Source organism: Budorcas taxicolor, chromosome 23, assembly GCF_023091745.1.
Source record: "Budorcas taxicolor isolate Tak-1 chromosome 23, Takin1.1, whole genome shotgun sequence".
Taxonomy (NCBI): domain Eukaryota; kingdom Metazoa; phylum Chordata; class Mammalia; order Artiodactyla; family Bovidae; genus Budorcas; species Budorcas taxicolor.
In genome coordinates this window covers 15,796,728-15,820,049 of record NC_068932.1, presented here as the reverse complement: position 1 = coordinate 15,820,049, position 23,322 = coordinate 15,796,728, and the positions used below count along the sequence as shown (strand labels likewise).

The 23,322-nt window shown below is 34.4% G+C and overlaps 1 protein-coding gene across 1 annotated transcript in view; it reads right to left on the bottom strand.

Annotated features, from left to right (window-relative positions):
* Positions 1–292: 292 nt before the first annotated feature.
* Positions 293–23,322, bottom strand: part of HELLS (helicase, lymphoid specific) — a 34,982-nt gene continuing 11,952 nt past the window's right edge. The window contains exons 7-22 of the mRNA XM_052660907.1: positions 21,516–21,557; positions 17,682–17,906; positions 17,125–17,307; positions 16,397–16,540; positions 15,489–15,685; positions 13,419–13,515; positions 11,989–12,150; positions 10,793–10,932; positions 10,558–10,696; positions 9,417–9,500; positions 9,214–9,333; positions 8,501–8,617; positions 7,806–7,965; positions 4,794–4,890; positions 4,636–4,712; positions 293–387 (exon numbers count right to left, since the gene is read on the bottom strand). Coding sequence (XP_052516867.1) covers positions 293–387; positions 4,636–4,712; positions 4,794–4,890; positions 7,806–7,965; positions 8,501–8,617; positions 9,214–9,333; positions 9,417–9,500; positions 10,558–10,696; positions 10,793–10,932; positions 11,989–12,150; positions 13,419–13,515; positions 15,489–15,685; positions 16,397–16,540; positions 17,125–17,307; positions 17,682–17,906; positions 21,516–21,557 — 2,079 coding nt within the window. The remainder of the gene's footprint in view (positions 388–4,635; positions 4,713–4,793; positions 4,891–7,805; positions 7,966–8,500; positions 8,618–9,213; positions 9,334–9,416; positions 9,501–10,557; positions 10,697–10,792; positions 10,933–11,988; positions 12,151–13,418; positions 13,516–15,488; positions 15,686–16,396; positions 16,541–17,124; positions 17,308–17,681; positions 17,907–21,515; positions 21,558–23,322) is intronic.

Sequence of the window (23,322 nt, the reverse complement as noted above, 5' to 3'; positions counted from 1 at the left end):
GGTGGGGGAAAAACATTAAACTTCCACAGGAAGACTGTATAAATCTGGCAGTGGTTAAGCACACATCAGCCTGTACCCAAGAGTACTACCGAACCTGAAAAATTAACTGAAAATCTAAATTTACTCTTAATATATGTATTTGCTCTTAATAAGGTTCAAAAATTATGCAATGGTACAGTTATATTATATAAACTGATATAATCAAAGTAGAGTGAAAAATGTGGATTTTAACACCAATACAGATCAGTAGATGTGAACAAGAACTTTTTGAAGACATTCTTTTAGCTCCAATTTAAAACAAACATTCAGAACTAGAATCTTCAGAATTTTCTAGTATCTTGAAAATCCCCATCTTCTCTTTAACTGGTCCTGAGGCATTCATTTGATCTAAGAGAAAAATAAATAAACAGGTATTCAAAAAAAAAAGTGTAAGAACTTAAAATCTCTTATTAAAACGAGAACTGGCCTCCAGGGAACAAACGGAAACACCAGTTTGCTAATCAAAATCACTTCTGCTGAATTTAAGATATACCTAGCAATAAACAACACCAATGTGAATTATATTCTCAGATATATATATATATATACATGTATTTTTTTAAAGCCCAATTATGGTTAGTTTAAAAGCAGGAACACAAAACACCATGAAAATATATCTTTATACTCCCATAGCTAATTTGTAATCTTTTATGTTTTTGTCAACATGATAGCTACTGAAATGAAATTACTTCTGGTTTTAATCTGCATTCTCGGATTTCCAGGGAGACTGAAGCATCTTTTTATGTTCAATGGTTGTTTCTTTCATTCCTGGTAATTGTTTGCTCTTAAGTTGTTCAGTTTTCTTGTTGATAGTTCTTTATGTATGATAACCATTTCCTGTTTGCTATGTACTGTAGATATTTGTGGTCTGTCATTTACCTGTTTATGGTATTGTTTTTGCAGAAGCCTTTAATAAAATCTATTAATCTGTTCATTTAGTTTGAGTTCTGTATCCTATCCTAAAACCCTACAGAAATTTCCCTATTTTTTAAGTTAAATGTTTTGCTTTTAAAGTTTTGATGACTTAATTTATCTAGAATTTATTCTTGAATGATGAGATTTACCATTGTTGATACAAACTGGCAACCATGTTTTACTGATTACATTTACAAACTGAAGGTTTGTTGCAACCCTATGTTGAGCAAGCATCGGAACCATTTTTTGCTCACTTCATGTCTGTCTTCAATTTTGGTTAATTCTCACAGTATTTTAAACCCTTCACCAAAAAGATTATACTTGCTGAAGGCTCAGATAATGGTTAGCATTTTTTAGCAAAAAGTATTTTTAAAGTATGTATATTGTTTTTTTTAGACAAAGTTATTTCACATTTACTTCACACAGACTACTTTACAGTGTAAACGTAACTTTTATAAGACTGAAAAAAACTTTTTAAAATGTGTGATTTGCTTATTTCCGTGCTCTGGGACCCAGCCTGCAGTATCTGCAAGGAATAATAGGAATTTCCCCTCTCTGGTTTGAAATGACACTTATCATTTATTGATTTTTCCATGGAAGTTTGGATGACTTTCTGGATTTGCCACATCAGCAGTAAATTTACCTTGTGTGCTAATTCAACAGCCTTAATTATGATGATTTTTAAATTGAATCTTAGTACCTGATTTATTCTGTTGTTCTTCAAAATTGTCTTGGCTCTTGGTCCTTTACCATTCCATATTAGTTTTAAGAACAGCCTGTCAAAGCTCTTTAAAAAGCCATAATATTATGGATTTTAACTAGAAGATTAATGTAAGGAATACAAGTTAATCGTATCCATAAAAACAGTTAAATTTGTTATGTATTCAGTCCTCTTATTGTCCTTGGATGTTTCATAGATTCTCTATAAAGGTCTTAAAGAAATTATTATATTTAATTCTAGGTATGTTAGTTTAGTAGCTGTTGTAAATATCTAATTTTCTAAATAATTACTGCTAATACACATACTATTAATTTATAGCAAACTTTTTGAATTCTAACTTTTAGATTCCCTCAGATTTTCTATGGAGATAATTACACCACCTGCAAAAGTAGTATAATGAAACCAATTATTCCTATTTTTATTATCTTACAGCATTAGTTAAGACTTTCTTGTACCTTGCATTATGTTTTATAATCTACAGTGGGAGTGACAGCTGTTAACACTCAACTGTTCTTGATTTTCATAGTAATTTACTAAATGAATGCATTTTTTCAGATTAAGAACATTTTCTTTGTCATATTTCAGAATTATGAGGTTGATTATGATGGCATGTCAAGTGGCTTTTCAGAATCTAGTTCTTTTTTATTCAGTTAATGTCAATTAATATTTTCAGATGTTACCCTATCCTTGTATGCCTTCTATGCTGCTGCTGTTTATTTGATAATATATTTAAGCTTTGGCCATAATGGTTTATCTTTATCTCATTTTTTCCTGTACTATATGAAAATTAAAATTCACATAAACATGCAAAGAACTCAGAACAGCTAAAACCAACTTGAAAATAAAGAACAAAACTGGAAGATTCACTCTTCACAATTTCAAAACTCACCATAAAACAATAATCAAGACAGTGTGGTACTGGCACAGGATTAACAAACAGATTAACAGGAATAGGAGAGAACTGAGAGTATAGAAAAAACCCTTCACATTTATGATCAACAAATTTCCAACAAAGGTGCCATGGCAATTCAAAAGGGAAATAATAATCTTCAATAAATTGGGCTGAGACAATTGGACAATGTGCAAAAAAATGAATTAAGACCCTTGCCTTATACCCTACACAAAAATTAACTCAAATATGAGACTATAAAACTCTTAAAACATCAGACTTCCTTAGTGATCCAGTGGTTAAGACTCCACGCTACCAGTGCAAGGGGGGTGGGTCAGTCCCCAGTCAGGAAACTAGATCCCACATGCCATGTGGTGTGGCCAAAAAATTTTTTTTAGTTAAAAAGAAGGAAAAAAAAAAATCACAACTTTACTAGGCAAAGATTAGACACAACATCAAAATTGCGAGTAATAACAACAAAAAGATAAATGTAACTTCATCAAAAATTTTCCTTCTGCTCTTTAAGAGACACAAAGGAAGTATAAAGATAAACTACAGACTGGGAGAAAATATTTGCAAAACATGTATCTGATAAAGGATTTGTGTCCAGAATATATAAAGAATTCTCTCAACTTGAAAATATCATGATGCTATACCCTGTGGTGTACTGGTGTTTAACAACAGACTCCCTATTCCCCAAAAAGGGCTGTAGTTTATCTTTTTCCTGTTTCTATGCCTGATCACCAATAGCAAGCTATTAATGTAACACTGCTGAACACAATTAGGAAAAGATACCATTATTTATTTCCACTGTGGAGATATAATATACATAAATAATCAAGAGCATAGATACTCATGTTACAGAATGAGTAGGAAAGGATGAGTTTAATATTTATTTGTATTCAAAATAACTTATGATCACCATTTGTAGGCATCGACTCATTATTCTTACAATTTATACATAAAAGAAGCAATTTATCTTGCAGCCCCAGGGACTGCAGCCCGCCAGGATCCCCCATAGGATTTTCCAGGCAAGATTACTAGAGTGGGTTGCTATTTCCTTCTCCAGGGGATCTTCCTGACCCAGGGATCAAACCCGGGTCTCCTGCACTACAGGCAGATTCTTTACCAACTGACTTACCAGGGAAGCCCTATCTTGCTTATATAGATTGTATCTCAGGGTAACCAGATAATTTATATGGGAAAGTTATAATAGACTAATTCCAGCTAATAAAGGAATGAAAGAATTAGAAAATCAGCATTTTAATGCTCAAAAAAATAATGGTTCTAAACCATAATAAATAAATGCAAAAAAAAATCAGGCTAAATAGAAGAACAGAATACTACATGAAGATCAGCCTGAATCAGCTGATTAATCTTAATCTTAGCTAACTAAAAATAAGAAACCCAGACCTGATGCATCTCTTTATATGATTTAAAATGAGAATAAAGCACTGGTATTCCTAAAATACGGAACTTGGATCTTATTAAGCCAGTAGAGCTATTTTCACAGCTATTTACCACTTCACAGAAAATAAGCAGATTGAGGAACAAGTCAAAGAACAATGAGAGGGAGAAGTTGGCCAATTCTGGAATGCAGAATTGCAGAATGTCGTTTCACTGGACAAATAACCCAGTTTCTCCAACAAATCGACAGCATGGAATAACAAAAGTGAGGAGGAAAGTGATAGAGAAGAAAAAAGATAGCAAGAACAATGGAATTTGGATCGTGATTCAAACTGTAAAAAGATTGGCACAAGTGGAGAAATTTGGATATGAACTGGGTATTAGCTGCTATTAAAATTTTAGGGCCAACTCTCTCAAATGTAAGAATGACATAGTGACGATATTTAAAAACATGTTCTTCTCAATAAAAGACGCCTAAAAGTGGCTATGGCATGAATTTAACATTCTGATCAAAGAAAATGGCAATGAAACAAAATTGGCCAAATGTTGTAAACTATTAGGGCAGAATGAGTTATACACAGGGGTATATTATACTTCTCTCTACTTATGTATATGTTTCAAAGTTTCCATAAAAATAGTAAGTAAAACCATAAGAGATACTTACCAAGAAGATCACTTCGATCTAACAGCAACTCCAGATCTTTATCACTAATGACTTTCTCTCTTGATCCTTTTACTTCCCTATAAGAAAACAAAATATTCAGGTCTATAGGATAAATCAAAACTATCAATTACATTTTTCGAAAGTAAAAACAACCTCACCTTTCATAATCTCTTGATTTTAATAATTCCATTAATTCCTTGGGGTCTAAAAAGTTCTTAGATTGATTTAATCCAGACTGACCACCTTTGAAATGATCTGAAAAAAAGTTACAAAAAATTAAAAACACTCAAAATTGCTTTTAAAACCAAAATATAATACATTACAAACCATCAGAATACCCTACATTAAATAAAAAGGACAGACAAACCCAGTGTTGGTAAAAAAAGAAAAGCAACTGCAGTTCTCATTCTTTGCAGGTGGGAGTAAAGTGGTATGTCCACTTGGGTAAAGTCTGGTAGTTTTCTATAGGTAAACCTATACCCACCCTAAGACAAAGCACAAATAAACACACATGTTCATTAATACTTGTAACAAGAGGACCTTATTCGTAAGAACTAAAATCTGTAAATCAAACATCAATCAACAAAAGAATGGATGAATTACTTTACAATTTAAAAAAATCACAAACTTCTGACTTAACAACAGAGATTAATCTCAAAATACGTCATATATAAGTAGCTTAGGCAAAAGAAGAATATGTATGTACAGATGAATCCAGGTGTGAAGTTAAAGGAAAAACTAACCCATGTGACAAAAACTGCAATAGTGACTGCCTTCTAGTAAGGAGCAAGAGTCTGGGAAATACTGGAAAGGGAAACTTTCTTAGAAAACAGAAATGTTACCTTGATATGGATGACAATTATTTGAGTATAACTTGTTAGAGACATCAAGCCATACACTTAGCTTGGAATTTTACTGTGTATGTATTACACCTCAATAAAATATTGCCAGCATTTAAAAAATTATTTTCAACTTGTTCTCAAGAATTAATCTCTAAAATTACTAAAAATGAAACTTGGGAAAATAAAACTATAAACTGTACCTAATTTAAAATCCCCTGGTAGCTCAGCTGGTAAAGAATCCGCCTGCAATGCAGGAGACCCCGGTTTGATTCCTGGGTTGGGAAGTTCCCCTAGAGAAGGGATAGACTACCCACCCCAGTATTCTTGAGTTTCCCTGGCGGCTCAGCTGGTAAAGAATTCACCTGTAATGAGGGAGACCTGTGTTTGATCCCTCGGTTGGGAAGGTCCCCTGGAGGAGGACATGGGAACCCATCCAGTATTCCTGCCTGGAGAACCCCCATGAACAGAGGAACCTAGCCTGTATGGTCCATGGGGTCACAAAAAATCAGACACAACTGAGTAACTAAGCACACAGCACACACAATTTAAACCAAATACAATAAACAAAATACAATTTATTTCATCATTCAAATCTCTAAAAGCAGCATAGGTGAAAAAACTTTAATCTGCACAAAATCTTACTTGGACCAAGCACCTTTTTCCTTCAACGGAAATTCTAACTACAATCTGAATGCTCCATCAAGTCAAATTAAAGATGTCTAAAACCTAATCCATTATTTCTCTCAAAATCAAATACACTGGAGAAAGTTTTTGTGAGTAGAAAAGCAGCATAAATTGTCAGTGATTTTCAACATTATTATGATTTCTCTATGCTTCAAAATGTACATAAGATGATTTTCAATTTTTTGTAAGGCAGCCAGCAAGTCATTTGCCCAAACAGAATTTTATATTGAATAAACAAAAGCAGGACTGCAAGGACTCTCAGGGAATAGAACATAAAATGCCAGTGCCTCACCCACATCACTTTCCCTATTTCTCAAAATCTTTTCTAGATAAAAAAATTGCTGTGTTTTTAATATTCTATTATTGAAACTATGAAAAGGGTAGGTATACTGGAATCAAATATTTTTTAAATAGTGGGGGCTCAGCAAAGTAAGTAATTTTATTGTAGCACTACTTTAATATACCTTTAATCTTTTTTTAAACTGGAGTATAGTCTCAGCGGTTAAAGCATCTGCCTCCAATGCGGGAGACCCAGGTTCAATCCCTGGGTCGGTAAGATCCCCTGGAGAAGGAAATGGTAACCCACTCCAGTATTCTTGCCTGGAGAATCACATGGACGGAGAAGCCTGGTAGACTCCAGTCCACAGGGTCGCAAAGAGTCGGACACGACTGAGTGACTTAGTTATCAATTATTAATTATAATAGTTGCTTTACAATGTTGTGTTAAGCTTTTGCTGTAGAGCAAGGTCAATCAGCTGTATATATACATAGGTCCCCTCTTTTTTGGATTTCCTTCCCATTTAGGGCACCACATAGCACTAAGTTAGATAGTCATTTCTCATTAGTTACCTAGATATATAATAGTGTATATATGTCAGTCCCAATCTTTTAATCCATCCCACCCTGTAAGATAGTTACAAAAAACCAGAATGAACTCTTTGGCCATCTCAATACCATATGATCCAGCAATTCTATTCCTGGGTATGTATCTGAAGAAAACAAAAATACTAATTTGAAAAGATACATGCATCCCAATGTTCATAGAAGGATTATTTATGATAGCCAAGTATGGAAGCAACCCAAGTGTTCAACTGATGAATGAATAAGGAAGAATACAAAATGGAATATTAGTTATCATAAAAAAAAAGAAATTCTGCCATTCGAAACATGGATGAACCTAGAGGGTATTACGATTAGTGAAAAAGGACAGAAAGACAAATGCTGCATGCTAAAACTTATATGTGGAATCCAAAAAATCAAACAAGAAAACAGACGCACAAATATGGAGAACCAGTGGTTAGTGGGGAGAAGGGAAGGGGCAGTCAAGTCATTATTTTTCAATAACTTTAAATGGAGTAAAATATATAAAAATTGTTAATTACTATGCTGTATACCTGAAACATATTAGAAATCAACTATACTTCAATAAAACTTCTTTTAAAGAGAATCAGTAACATCATGTCAAAGTGCCATGACAGACTTCAGACTTTAAGATAAGATACTTTAAAAGTACATACAGCTTCCAATTCCCCACTGCCTATTTAAATCCTGCACTGATTTCTCTTATAAAGAAAGTAACAACAACAAAACTCACAACACACAATAGACAACTGAAGCAAAAAAGTACGACAAAATATTATTTACTTTTGTGGATGATCAATTTTTCCAGTTTTCTTTTAGCAGCTGCTCTTTCCACAATTTTCTGATCAATAGTATTTGCTGTAACAAGACGATATACAACAACTGGCCTTGTCTGACCAATTCTATGACATCTATCCTGGGCCTGAAGATCAGACTGGGGGTTCTTTAAAAGTTAAAAAGAAAAACATTTAACAGTTTAAGGTTAAAATTAGTTAAACTCATACTATGTGGGCAGAGTCAACAAGGATGACCCAGCCAGAATCTTTTAAACAGTGCCTTAACTCAACTTGGGCTCCCCTTGTGGCTCAGACGGTAAAGCATCTGCCTACAATGCGGGAGACCCGGGTTCGATCCCTGGGTCAGGAAGTTCCCCTAGAGAAGGAAATGGCAACCCACTCCAGTATTCTTGCCTGGAAAATCCCATGGATGGAGGAGTCCGGTAGGCTACAGTCCATGAGGTCACAAAGAGTCAGACACAACTGAGCGACTTCACTTCTTCACTTTAACTGAATTTAGGCTTCTAAGCATTACTTCAGTGATAAAATACGTTTAAGTCTTTACAGACAGAACACTTGACAAAGCAATGATTCTCATCTTATAGTGGATATGTTTTCAAAATAAGTAAATGAAATTGCAAAATATACAATGAAAGATTAGAATGGAAATACAATCTGTCTATTGCTACACTTCCAACTTACCCAATCACTATCATAAATGATAACAGTATCTGCTGCAGTCAAATTAATGCCCAGGCCACCAGCTCGGGTACTCACTAAAAAGATAAACACATCTGGATCTGTGTTGAAGCTGTGTATCTAAAAGAAAAAGGGATGTAAACATAAGGAATTAAGAAAGAAACTGCTCCTTCCTGGAATGTGGATAAAAAACTGACTAGTAAGTAGCTATCTTATCACCATCTGTTTATCAGCAAAGGAGGGGGAAAGCAGTGGTGTGCCATGGGATATAAGCCAGCATTCTTCAAGCTGAGTATAGTTCTCAAGCATCTACAGGACTTCTGATGTGGGATAATTAAATACTGACAGCCCCTGAAGCGACTTAGCAGCAGCACAGCAGCAGAAGCCATGAAGCTGAAAAGGCCAATTTGGTGCAAAAGAGATAAAACTATCAGATTCATCTCCCATGAAACAAAATAATCATGCCTATTGCCCAGGTTGTGGCAATAAGCCAGAGGCCCTAGGATGTAAGTCTTTCTATTTTTATTTTTTGGTTGTGCCACAGGGCATGTGGGATCCCATTTGCTTAGCCAGAGACCCAACCTTGTGCTCTCTGCAGTGGAAGCACAGTCTTAACCACTGGACCACCAGGAAGTCCCTAGGTCTATTGAACATTACTTCAGCAATCAAGAAAGGAGTTACAAAGAATTAAGTATGTATGACATAAGCAGTCTTACATTTTTTTCTCTCTCTGAATATGACATGGATCCATCAAGCCTGCTAAAGTTGAAACTTCTAAAGTGACAGTAATCCATCAAAATGTCCAACATTCTTGTCATTTGTGAAAAAAGCAGCACCTAAAATTTAAATATACCTTAGTATCTATACTTACTAACAAAAAATAATTATATAGCCAAAAACCCAATCAAAAGTACCACACCTTGTGACCTCTGGTTTTTAGTTCTGGCAGCATTCGATCCAAAATTAAGAATTTGCCAGAATTTGTTACCAGCTCTTCATCAATCTTGAGCAAAGAAAGGAAAAAAAAAACAGAAAAAGTAGTCACAACAAGTAATAATCTGTTTTTGTCAAAATAAAAACCGTGTTTACAGGTTTAAGTTTTCAATGACAAATAATTACCTTTTAAACTAACTTTGTTATTTGACCTTTTTTATCAGGAGATAGTTCTCAAGGAAAGATATACTCCAGAATTTAAAATCAATGATTTCACAAGATACAAACTATAGTTTAAGTGAAATATCAATACCCTCCAGAGATTATCTTCTTCCTTGTTCAATGAAAAGCTTTAAAGCAGTCGTTCTTAATTGGGGCAAATTTGCCCTCCACCCTCAGGGTATACTGGGCAGTGCCTGAAATATACTTTAGGTTGACACAGCTGGGAAAGGGGAATTACTGTGCCATCTGGTGGCTAAAGGCTACGGATGCTGGACAACTGGCCTAGCCCACAAGACGGTATCTCCTTAACAAAGAATTATCTGGCCCCAAATATCAATATGCTAAGGATGAGGAACCTACTCTAAAATACGGTTATTTAGAGTTACTGAGAACGGATGTCACTTAATATATGCTGTCTTCCCATCAACCACCCAAGAGACCAATTTCATTCATTTAATCTGGGAGTCTGCAACTCAGCATCAACTTTTTGTTCTCTTCTGTGGCTATTTGTTGAAATTTAAGCAATGAGCCGTCAGACTGACTTTGACAAGCTGAATGCTAACTAAAGGAATACTGAAAAGGTGACAACAACCTCTAAAATAGACAGTAAGTAAAACATGGAGTAGAAGCCAACTGATTACTAAAAAAACTTGTATTTCTAATGTCACTCTAAATTTAGGAGGATTCTTAGCTATTTATATAAAACATATAAACAAAATGTTAGCTTACATATAGAAAACAACCTTTATCTGGGGGGAGAAGACTATCATCTCTACTTACTAAGAGGATTACAATCTTCATGACAAACAGCAAAGTATTTACTGCAAATAATAACAAAATGACACTTTTACATGACATAAAAAAGTCACAGAAATCAAAATAGTATATTATTAAATAGTATTTACCTTAAACTCTTGTGTAACTGGATCTATAGGGTACTCAATCAAATATGGATGGTTACAGCATTTTCGAAGTAGCATCATTATGTTCTGCAACTTCAGATTAACTTCAGATTCTATAGGGACACTTGTTTCCACAATAGTTCTGCCCAAAATGTATAATCCATGAATACAAGAAATTTTAAAAAAAAACAATACAGTTTAAAGAATACTTTTTAAAAATCTGTTTTTAAACTCACACCTTTCTCGGTCTACCTCTGGCTGTATCTGGCTGATCAGTTTTTCTAATTCATTAGGGAAATCATCTATTTTGCTGTAATCTACTGACTTTCTAGTTCGGCGTTTTGGTCGTCCAGTGGGACTCAGCTCAACTGTTTCTTTCTGTAATAGAACAAGTTAAAGAAATATGTTTAAAAAGCATACCCTTAAATTCTATATATACAAAGTAGGGCATAATATTTTTATGCACGAAGTGTTTTAAGATATTAAAAAAAAAGTCTGTGTTTCATCGAGTTTCATAATTTTCAAACGTGCAAAACCAAAGATCCATAAACTATAGCCAAATGTAAATGTTTTCCTGTAAGACTTCATTATTTTAACACTGATGCCCATATCTAGTTTCAGAGTTAATGCATTCATATCACAATGGAAAAAAATGATAGATAAAACTTCTGAATTTATATAAAGGAATTTAATAGGTTTGGGCTGAAATAAAACCCCGTGTATCATTACAGAGGGTATTTCTTTGGATTGGTATAATATAGCAATGAAATTCCTCCCAATAGACAACTAGTTTAATTTTCTAACAGCTAAAAAGCCAGAGAGTCCTTTGATTCCTTTAATTAAAATAAAAGTGGCCTAATGACTGTACAAAACAAAGATGCATAACCCTAAGTGCTTTAAAAAGAAACAAGCAGGTCCCTGGCAAACAGTCAAAAATCTGGATGTCTTAAAATTTAAGGGTCTCCTGATCTCCAGTTGTAAGATAATCACATTCCAATTCAACTTCTTATAATATGACGGGTGACTAAAAGAGATCTTTCTTCCAGATAGAGGATTTTATTTCAGTTTTTGGCTACCAACAATCTCCTGTAAAGGGATTATATATTTGAGGCGACTGGTCTAGTTGGCAAGCCTTAGTATACTGTGTGCTTGTTCAAATTTATTTTCAAGTTCATTCCCACACAGTATTTCAGATGACTATAAAGCAGTTATTGTAGAAACCAACACTTGAACTTTAGACAATTTTTGCTATTGGCCTGATGCCTTATACTCCAATTAGAAATTCACCCTCAACAAGTCATGAAAACAGGTAATGAGCCTTATTGTAAAAAGTCATGAAAATGCGATGAGCCTTATATTAAGACCATGAAATATAAGCCTTATATTAAGAACCATGAAAATTGTCATTTACAGGTTATTTCAAGTCCACACTACCTCACTGGATCCAAACATGTTTGCAATTGTACGGTTCACAATGGCTGTGTAAAAGATCTCTTGTTTCTTTGAAAGTGGTGCATAAACAACTACTTCTCGTTTAGGAGGAACTTCAAGGGCAACATCAGATTTTAGTCTTCTCAGTAAGAAAGGTGTTAAAATCTAAAATTTAAACATGAATAAATATATGTAAATATCAAACATTTCTGTATTTTCAAGGAATACTCTCCCAAATACCATTTTATCCTTTCTTCTTATATGAAACTATCGCATCTCAAAAAGTGATATAAAATATCTCCATGAAATTTTCTGGACCAGACCACCACATGATAAACTCACAGTGTTTATCTGTTACAGTTCACAACTTATTAATTTTACAAAAACTCTAGTATAACTTGAATATTTTAAAAAGCAAAAATAAGATGGTATCTATACTTCTTGAAGTTATAGGCCATATTTTGTAAAAGTGAGGTTTGAATTAGTAAAAAACCAAAACAACTGACCCAGTAGACTTGAAAAGTTTCCTTCTGTAACTTTTAAAACTTCAGACTTAAAATTATTCTTTTATCAGCTGTGATGACAAGAGATTTCCACATTTTAAAAACAAAAGAGAAGCAATAATTACACCATTATTAAACTGTTTAGGTGTTTAAAAGAAAACCTTTATATATCATTCACAGCCTTATCTTAAAATTTACATATAGAAAGTTCATTTTTAGGGCTCTGTACTTAAGTACTTCACAGGTATAGAGCCAAGAACAGGGAGACTTTAATTTAGCCAGAGTCAGAGAGACCATTACCAGTAGGTTAAGAAAAAAGTATCTGTAGGCAGCAGTTCAGAAACAAATACACCTACATGCAATTATCAGAAAAAAAAATTCGTGATTTGGGATATTATTCTTAGTTTTGATTTCTGTACTGTCTCACTTCAAAGTCAAAAAACTTGAAAGTCAAAAAAACTTTTTCAGAAAGATTTTGAATAAAATTGTCAAAGCACAACTGACAAGAAATTCAGGCCCACATAAGAAACTACGAGACTTTTGAAAGACTGTATTTGTTTAAAGACAGATAGGATAGATAGACTCTGTATGAAATGGCAGAATGGATCACACAGTTTGTAAGTAAATTATGCAACTATTATTGGCAAACACTGCATAAAAATCACTTATTTTTATTTTTGGCTGAAAAACAGTATGTAACCATTAGGGATAAAAGGAGTACACATGAAAACGACAGAAGTCTGAAAAAGCCCCTTAGCTCTGCTATCATACCATGAGACCTCTGGGGGAGGGGAAAGGACAGGAGAGAAAGTTAAATTGGGGTGCAGGAAGCTCATTTTTCAAAATCTACAACAGGCTGTATACGTAATTCCGAAGGTGTCTTTTTTATTCTGTGAGTCTACAGTAAGCAGAATAAGAAAATCAAAAAACCTGATGCAGCATATGCAATACATTCTGTTCTCTCTCTTTAGCAATAATATCTTCAGCAGTTTCAGAAAGACTAGTGATATCAAACCAAGATTCAAAGCTGTAAAAGAAAAAAGTTAACCTATCAATATTAATCAATTATATTAACACATTTTTACATTTTAAACTTTATATTAACCTGTATATTATGAAGCAGCATTTTTCCAAAGGGAACATTTTTTTCTGATTTATAAATATATTACCTTACAATAGTATAAACACCAAACAAACATTAAGGTACATTTTTCTCCCTCTTTCTTTAAAGGCAGACTTCATTTGGATATGTCTGGAATCCTGGAAGCTTGCCTACCCCATGTTCTCCTACAAATGGACCTTGAGACAGGTCCACCTCTATTGCGAAACATCCTCTTCCACCAAATATGCAGCTTCAGGAAGAATGCACATATCTCATGGGAGGAAAGGGACACTGGCCTCAATTGTCAAATCAACCCTAGCCATCAGTGGGATGACAGATGTCACAGCCACATCATCCTCAAATCCTAAGATGTACATTTTATGAAACATTTTAATAAAGTTATAGAAATAAAAACTGTCTCTGAAAATCAAGGGCATGACTCTCTTTCGGTAAAAATGTGACCCACTGTAATGTTTTAGGATTCAACATATATGTATGCCAATAATGATTTCTACTAATATCCTTAAGTTCTTCACAATGTAAAACAAAACAAAACCCTATTAACATGAACTATTAAATATAAGCATGTCTGCACTAATACTGTCAGTAAATACAATTAGGGAAAATGGTAATAACAGTAGTTAAACCAGATATTCCCAAAATTTCATCACCTGAGGCACATTTTATGAATACAGATTCCCAGCTCCTACCTCAGTGTTCTAACTAAGCAGAAATGCACAGGACCTGGAAATCTCTTTCAATAAATGTTCCCTAAGACAGCCTGGCCTTGGGCTAACATCCTGTTACCCAAGGAGGAACACATTCCCCAAAACATTAAAAGTTACTTTCCCATATAAAATTAATGTTCTTACTTCATTGATGACAAAGTATAAATCAATTACTTTGCCTATTTTTAATGTCTGATAAGATTATTTACTTTTCTATCCTGAGCATACTGATTTTCTGAAAACTATGTTTATATTTTGTTCTTTATGCTATGCTTCAAATACAGCTTCTAGAATAAAAAACATGAGGGTGAAACTGAGAGACCTTGGTTATATTTTTGAGTCTGGCATTAACTAGTTATATTTTTAGTAATTTGACACTTGGGTTTTCTTATGTGTGAGGGGATGTATTCAACCTCTCTACCCCTTGTTTGTAAGAATATAATGAGAAAAATCCATATGAAAGTGAAAGTTAAGACAATAAGGAATTTTATAAAAATATTTTAAGTCCAGTGGTTAAGATATTGGGAGCGTTCACTGCCATGGATGCAGGTTCAATCCCTGGTTGGGGTGTTAAGATCCCACAAATCATGAGCCATAGTCAAAAAAAATAAAAACTAAGCAGTATAAAAGTTTTCCTTTAATCAATACAATAAAAACTTTAAAATTAACTGTTTAATTTATCTCTTCTCATAATTTGTGTCAAAAGTAGAACTTACTAGGGGAGGGGATTTGGAGGAAGATGGTTAAAAAGTACAAACTTCTAGTTATAAAATAAATACTAGGGATATGATGTACAACATGACAACCATAGCTAATATGGCTTTATGATATACAGTAAAGTCGTTAAGAGAATAGATCTTAAGAGTTCTCATCACAAGGAGGAAAACTTTTTCTTTTTATTGTATCTATTTGAGATGATGGATGTTAATTAAACCTACTGTGGTAATCACTTCACAATATATGTAAATCAAACCATCAATTTATACAGTAATGTATATCAATTCTTTGTCAATAAAACTAGAAAAAAATAGAGAACATATATACTACAAAGAACTAGCCAAAAGCTATTATTAAAGTCCAGCTACCTAGAAGAAATAAATTAATCTAAGAACACAGATTTTGAGACTTTTAGAAAAACATAGGCAATAATTAAACAACTGGCTTACCTACCTTTTCAAGTCATCAAATACATCTGGCAGCAAAAAGTTTAGCAATGACCAAAGCTCTGATAAATTGTTCTGCAAAGGAGTACCAGTCAAAAGAAGTTTGTTATCCGCATTGAATCGTTTTAACTCCCTAATTAGGCGGCACTTCATGTTCTTAATTCTGTGTCCTTCATCTACTATTAAGTATTTCCAATAGCAATTCTAGAAAAGGAATTCAGGGGAAACATTTTATATGATGGTCTCACAATTTCTCCTAAAAGCAATTCTAAAAACAAAACCACTTTATTAGGAATGAATGTCCAATTTTATTGAATGGTATTTCTGTATCTATTGAGATAATCATGTTTTCCTCTGATCTACTAAGAGAGTAAGTTAGATTTTCTGAAACTGATATATACTTGTATTCCTAAAACAGCCCTCACTTGGTCTTGAACTAATAAAGTCCACCTGCTGTTATGTATTTAAGAATTCTCCATTCACATTTTTTAGGCAAAGTAGTCTGTAGTTTTCCTTTCTAATGCTTTGTCAAGTTTTAATTAGTGTTATCCTGGAGTCCTAAAAAAGGAACTGAAAGACTTTGTTAGTTCTATATGCTCTGAAACATTAATAGCATTAGAATTTTCATCATAGCCAAAAAAATAAAATTTAAAAAAAAAAGGAAAAGAGATAAAAATTATTTTAAATGGTGTGTGGCTACCAAGATTTAAGTGCCAAAGGCTTTAATTTTCCTTAGAGACTACCATCTTCATCTCCATCTTTTGGTTAATATAAACCTCTAGGTTCTAAAGGAATATACCCAATGCAATCTATTGTATCAAAAAAAAAAAATTAAACCAAGGCTACTGGAAGGTGATATCAATTTTCAGAAATGTGATTTATGGATTACAAAGACTCCAGTAAGACCATTCGTACCTGCAATGTACTTCGGTCTCTCATGGCTATCTCAAATGAAGTGATCACCACAGGATGGATCTGTAGTGTCCCTTTCCGTTCATGAATATGCTTTACCAATATTCGACGCTCTTGCTGGGTCCCATGATATAACATAGTAGGAATCTAAAAGATGTTATTAGATTGATTGTTAACAAACTTTAGAACAAAATATAAATAACAAAAATTTGGAAAATATGAAGTTAAACATTTCTGAGAGAAAAAACATAATTTAACTTTAGTTCTATCTTTCTATAATAATAGAGTCAATCAATTTTAATTGCTGGGCTTCAGTGGGAGGATAAAAAGGGCCACAAAATCAAATCAAGTGTAAGGTGAGAGAAATGGCAAAGTTATTTCTGGAATGTGTACTTCTCCTAAGGCAAGGATGTGGCTATAACACATATGGAAGGAAAACATAATAAGGATGAACAGAATTAAAAAATAAATACCAAGGTCTGTCTCAGGTGGGTCAAAGTACTCAATGCACTAAAAATCACCCAGGGATATTTCAGGCAAGATTTCTGAGATTACTAATACATAGTCTATATAAACTTACAGAAGGTATTGCTGATATTGAAAGATAAGTTAAATAAGATGTAGACACAGAAATCAACAAAATTATAGTAAGATCTATAACTTAATTCAGGCAACAAAATAATAAAATATTTGCAATGATAATATATTTAACAAAAGGAAGCATGTCTTACTTCTGGTGTAAATCTTTTGAATTCAGCCATCCAGTTAGGAAGTGTAGACAAAGGGCCACAGACGAGAAAAGGTCCAGGCACACCTCTCTGGATCATCAATGCAATTGTAGCAATGCACTGAACTGTCTTCCCCAATCCCATTTCATCTGCTAAAATACCGTTAATTCCGTTTTCCCAAAGCATCTGGACAAAAATAATATACACTCTATTTGAATGCTGATATAAACATCTATTGAATCAGCAGTTTATTTCTTCCTTTAATCCAACAGGGATAATTATGATGAGACTGACATATTCATATTTTAAGTTATAAGAACACTGTGTGAACTCAGTTTCCAAAGCCATAAAAATGTTGGTAGCCTTGAATAAGATAAATTTCCACTTTCAAAAACTTATTCTGGGTAAATAAATTAGAAAATAAGTATTTACACAGAAATACATGTCTTATATATAACAGTAAAACACAGAAGGAACAGCTCAAGTTGTGTTATATCATATTAATAGGTTATTATATAGAAATGAAGCAATATCTTGAATCAAAATTGAGGATGTATTACCCTAAGCCATTCCATGCCTTCCACTTGGTACCACCGCATCACTCCTCCTGTGAAGTGTTTTGGTTGCTGAAAGGGTACTGGCTGTCCATTACATTTCCGAACGGGGTCAAAAAAGAATTTCGTGTTTTGCCTAACCGTTTGAGATAATCTATCTTTAATTTTACTATTTGAATCTTTATTTTTCTGAAGATCTTCTACACACATATTAGAAGAGGAGCTCTCATCCTGTAAAGAAAAAAGTTCAGATAAAAGTTTAATACATAATTATGCTGCTACCCTCCATTAATCAGAAAATGTAACTACTATAATCAAAATTGCAGTTACATAATGAACTGTGCTGTTGTAGAAGACTCTTGAGAGTCCCTGGGACTGCAAGGAGATCCAACCAGTTCATCCTAAAGGACATCAGTCCTCGGTGTTCATTGGAAGGACTGATGCTAAAGCTGAAACTCCAATACTTTGGCCACCTCATGTGAAGAGTTGACTCATTGGAAAAGACCCTGATGCTAGGAAGGATTGGGGGCAGGAGGAGAAGGGGACGACCCAGGATGAGATGGCTGGATGGCATCACTGACTCAATGGACATGAGTTTGGGTGAACTCCGGGAACTGGTGATGGACAGGGAGGTGTAGCGTGCTGCGATTCATGGGGTCGCAAAGAGTCAGACACGACTAAGCTGAACTGAATCACTGTGAACATCATTTCACATGTTGAATAAAAATCTATAGTTAGTTTCGTTCAAGAATATAAAAATTATTTACTTTCTATAAGTAATTACCTTCACTACAGGGAAAGGGACAAAGTAAAAATAGTTTAAAACTGTATCAAACTTAAACAGCGCCAACTTATGACCAAAGGTAGACTTCATTGGTTAGCTAGGTCCAAACTCCATTATAAGAATATGAAAACAAGGATTAAGTCAGTTCAAATGAAGTCCTATAAATGATGCCAACAACTGAATATTCAACTGGAAATATAGGGAACTTGAGTTTCACCACTCCATACATAAAATTTGTGATGAAATGATATACCTAAACATCAAACCAAGAACCATAAAGCTTTCAGAAGAAAACAGAGAATAACCTTGTGATAAATTTTCACAAGGTTATCACAAACCTTGATAACCTTGTGATAGACAAATACTTCTTATACAAGACAAAAAAGTACTAACCATCAAAAGAAAAAAAAGTAATGATTTGGACTATTACAAAATTTAAAATTTTCTGCTTATTAAAAGATACCACTAAAAAAAGGTATCATTAAGAAATTGAGTAAGCAAGCCAGGAACAGAAAGAAAATACAGTATATATATATATCTGACAACAATCAGAACTCAGGTATCAACAAAAATACAAATAACCCAATAACTGGGCAACAGATATAAACAGAAACTTTACAAAAGAAAACACATTAACAGCCATTATAAACACAAAAATTAACTCTACATTAGTAATTAAAATACAAAATAAAACTACATGAAATTCACTCCACGGCTAAGGTTAAAAAGACTAATGACACGAAATGCTGGCAATGATATGAATTCAAACTTTTATACACTACTAATGGAGAGTCAGGAAGCAACAGTTAGAACTGGATATGGAACAACAGACTGGTTCCAAATAGGAAAAGGAGTATGTCAAGGCTGTATACTGTAGCCCTGATTATTTAACTTATATGCAGAGTACATCATGAGAAACGCTGGGCTGGAGGAAGCACAAGCTTGGAATCAAGACTGCTGGGAGAAATACCAATAACCCTCAGATATGCAGATGACACCACCCTTATGGCAGAAAGTGAAGAACTAAAGAGCCTTTTGATGAAAATGAAAGAGGAGAGTGAAAAAGTTGGCTTAAAGCTCAACATTCAGAAAACGAAGATCATGGCACCTGGTCCCATCACTTCATGGCAAATAGATGGGTAAGCAGTGGCTGACTTTTTTGGGGGGGCTTCAAAATCACTGCAGATGGTGACTGCAGCCATGAAATTAAAAGATGCTTACTCCTTGGAAGGAAACTTAAGACCAACCTAGACAGCATATTAAAAAGTAAAGACATTACTTTGCCAGCAAAGGTCCATCTAGTCAAAGCTATGGTTTTTCCAGTAGTCATGTACAGATGTTAGAGTTGGACCATAGAAAAACCCTGAGTGCCAAAGAATTGATGCTTTTGAACTGTGGTGTTGGAGAAGACTCTTGAGAGTCCCTTGAACTATAAGGAGATCCAACCAGTCCATCCTAAAGGAGATCAATCCTGAATATTTGTTGGAAGGACTGATGTTGAAGCTGAAACTCCAATACTTTGGCCACCTGATGCAAAGAGCTGACTCATTTGAAAAGACCCTGATGCTGGCAAAGATTGAGGGCAGGAGGTGAAGGGGATGACAGAGGACGAGATGGCTGGATGGCATCACCAACTCAATGGACATGGGTATGGTGAACTCCGGGAGTTGGTGATAGGCAGGGAGGCCTGGCGTGCTGTAGTTTCTGTGGTCGCAAGAGTCAGACACGACCGAGTGACTGAACTGAACTGAGTGAGAGTAAAATGGTGGGTTCACTTTCAGAAAAGAGCTCTACTTTCTTATAAAGTTGAACTTCATTTACCATATGATCCAGCAATTCCATTCCTAGGTATATATCAAAAAAATATGAAAACATGTCCACACAAAGATCTTTACAGAAGTTATTATAGCAGCCTCATTCAGAACAGTTACAAAGTGGAAACAACCCAAATGCTCATGAAGAGAATGGATAAAGACATTGTAATATTTGACAGAATACTAGTCAGCAATAAAAAACCTGATGGAGGAGCCTGGTAGGCTACAGCCCATGGGGTCGCGAAGAGTCAGACACAACTGAGCGACTACACTTTCACTTTTCACTTTCCTGCATTGGAGAAGGAAATGGCAACCCGCTCCAGTGTTCTTGCCTGGAGAATCCCAGGGATGGGGGAGCCTGGTGGGCTGCCGTCTATGGGGTTGCACAGAGTCGGACACGACTGAAGCGACTTAGCAGCAGCAGCAGCAGCAGCAGCAGTAACAAAACAACATCAATCATTATCAGCCACAGTATAGGGGTGGGCAAGACTGGCAAGGATACCAGAGATCCTTCTACCATAATGAAAGGGTGCTAAAATTTTCATTTGGATGATGGATACACAGATACATACACAGATATATACACTTAACAAAACTTATCAGAATGAACATAAGATCAGTATGTTATTTATTATATATTACAAAGTGTAGTCAATTCCACAAATTGTGATAGAAGATTAGATTGGACTTTATCTTTTAAAATACATCTAAGATTTATTTTTAAAAATGCTTAATTTTATTTACATTTAACATAGTTGGTTGTAACTGCATCATAAACCAAACCTTATACTGAAGAAAGAAAAAAATCCTGTAAGTGTAGAGCCGTGATAGTAAATACCAAGGTCACAAGGCATCTCTCTACATAAAATGAGGGTTTAGGGGTGGGGATAGAAACAAGCCTTCTCAAACAAAACCAAAGAAAATGTTGGAAGGCCAGAAACAAGACTGAAGTATCCTGAGGGACTTCCACAAGCTGTGGAATATATACATGTGGAATGTACATAGGCATATAGTTACAGTTACCTGCATCTTTGCCAAACTCTCAAAGACTCAAAAATTAATATTTACACATTAAAGAACATATAATAGATTATACTTAAAGTTGATAGACAAGAAATAAGCATGTTATAGGATAACTAGTGAGAAAAAATGTACACTGGTGATTAAGAGAAAAAAAACCTAATGATCAGGGACACAAATATGACCCCTAAATTTAATAAATCTCTCTTATAAATCTCTTACCTCATTCTCCTTTTTATTTTTCTTGGCCACAGACAAAATTTCCTAAAACAATGAGAAAACAGAAACAAAATAACAATGATTATGGTCCATTCATTTATTTATTCAACAAACATTTACTCTTGTTCTGATTTTATGCCAGGAAATGGGGATAAGGCTCGCAAAGTAACTAAAATACAGAGGAATCAAACATGAGACAAAATTAGGCCCATGGCATCTTATAAAATCCTGAATTCGTGAGCAGCACTTAAAAATTGGAATATTTACTCCCAAATTTTCCAGTTTGTTTTTTTTCTTAGTTGAAGTTTTTCTTAAGTCCAAATTCACACAGTCCTCTAGTAAAAAGGCAAACTACAACCCATGGACCAACTCTAGCCAGCAACCTGTTTTTATAAATGTCTAAAGTTTAATTAGAAAAAAAGCCAGGCTCATTGGTTTACAATTTGTCTGTGACTATTTTCTGGATACAACGGCAAAGTTCAGGGTGAGTTACTCACAAAACTATTCAAAGTCATAAAATGTTTATTATCTAGCCCTTGACAGAAAAAGTTTTCAAAACTCTGCTCTAGAGTCAAGTTGTGGTTACCACCATTACTCAAGGATTCACTTCCAAATGTATTAAAATCCCAACTCCAGGCCACTTTAGGCCTCTCTCTGGATCAGAGACCTGAATATGCAATCCTGAGCAAGAGGAAAAGACAAATACATTAAAAATAAAGAATGAAAGTGTTCTGATTTTGAAGTACCTACTAGATGCTAAGGGTATAGAGACAATGAAACTAGTGACTTAAGAGAACAATATATCAAATTTTCTGAAAAAATTATCAGGGCATAATAATTAAAGACAGAATTAAATTCTAGGATAGCATGTGCAGAGGCTAAAGTGGATAAAACAGTATGATACATTCAAGAAATTTTAAGCATATCTCAAATTTGAGAGACACAGGAGATTAAAAGGACACATAAGTGGCTGATAGCACACACATACACACGTGTATGTTTCGTGTGTATGTAAAGTATCTTATAAATATAGATATTCATATTCTAAGGCTAAAGAAATTTTATATAGAGAACAGATAGAAGAGTTGTCTTTTAAAATGGCTAGCTGAGACGAACCTTTTTGGAGAACAATTTGCAAATGAATCAAAACAATAGCAACTATGAAGTATTCTTGTTAGAAATTAAACTTCCTAAACTCCTAATGCCGCTTACCTCTAGAGCTTCATCCTATACCACTCTTCTGTTGATAAACTAGAGCCAAACATAATTTCTTTTGAAATGTTTTGAAATTTCCAGGAACTCTTCTGCCTCTGGACATTTGTTAAAGATTATCATCTCTTCCTATAACACATCCCCAGCATCTTCCCTATATCTTATTATTCCTATTAACCTGCCCCCACCACCTTTACATGACTTAATTTTTATCCCTCAAGTCTCAACTTCCTAGACGAAACCTTTATGAAACTCAGGCTTGAGTTAAGCGCCCCTCTATATGCTCAACAGCATTTTCCAATTATCCAATTATATTTGACTACTTCCTTCCAAATATTTCTCACTGGATAAATGCTAAGGCAAAGACAGTGATTACATTACTGAGTCTAAGTTCATACTGCTTGCTGCAAAACAGGCCAATAATTGAGAGAAGAGCTGTTGGGGCAAGGAATAACTTTATTCATAAGGCCAACGAACCAGGACGATGGTGGGCTCCTGCCCCAAAAGAACCATCTTGCCTGAGTTAGAATTCAGGCTCCTTTTATACTAAAAGAGGAGGGAGTGAAGTCAAACATTTCCTGGTTCACATCAATGTTGC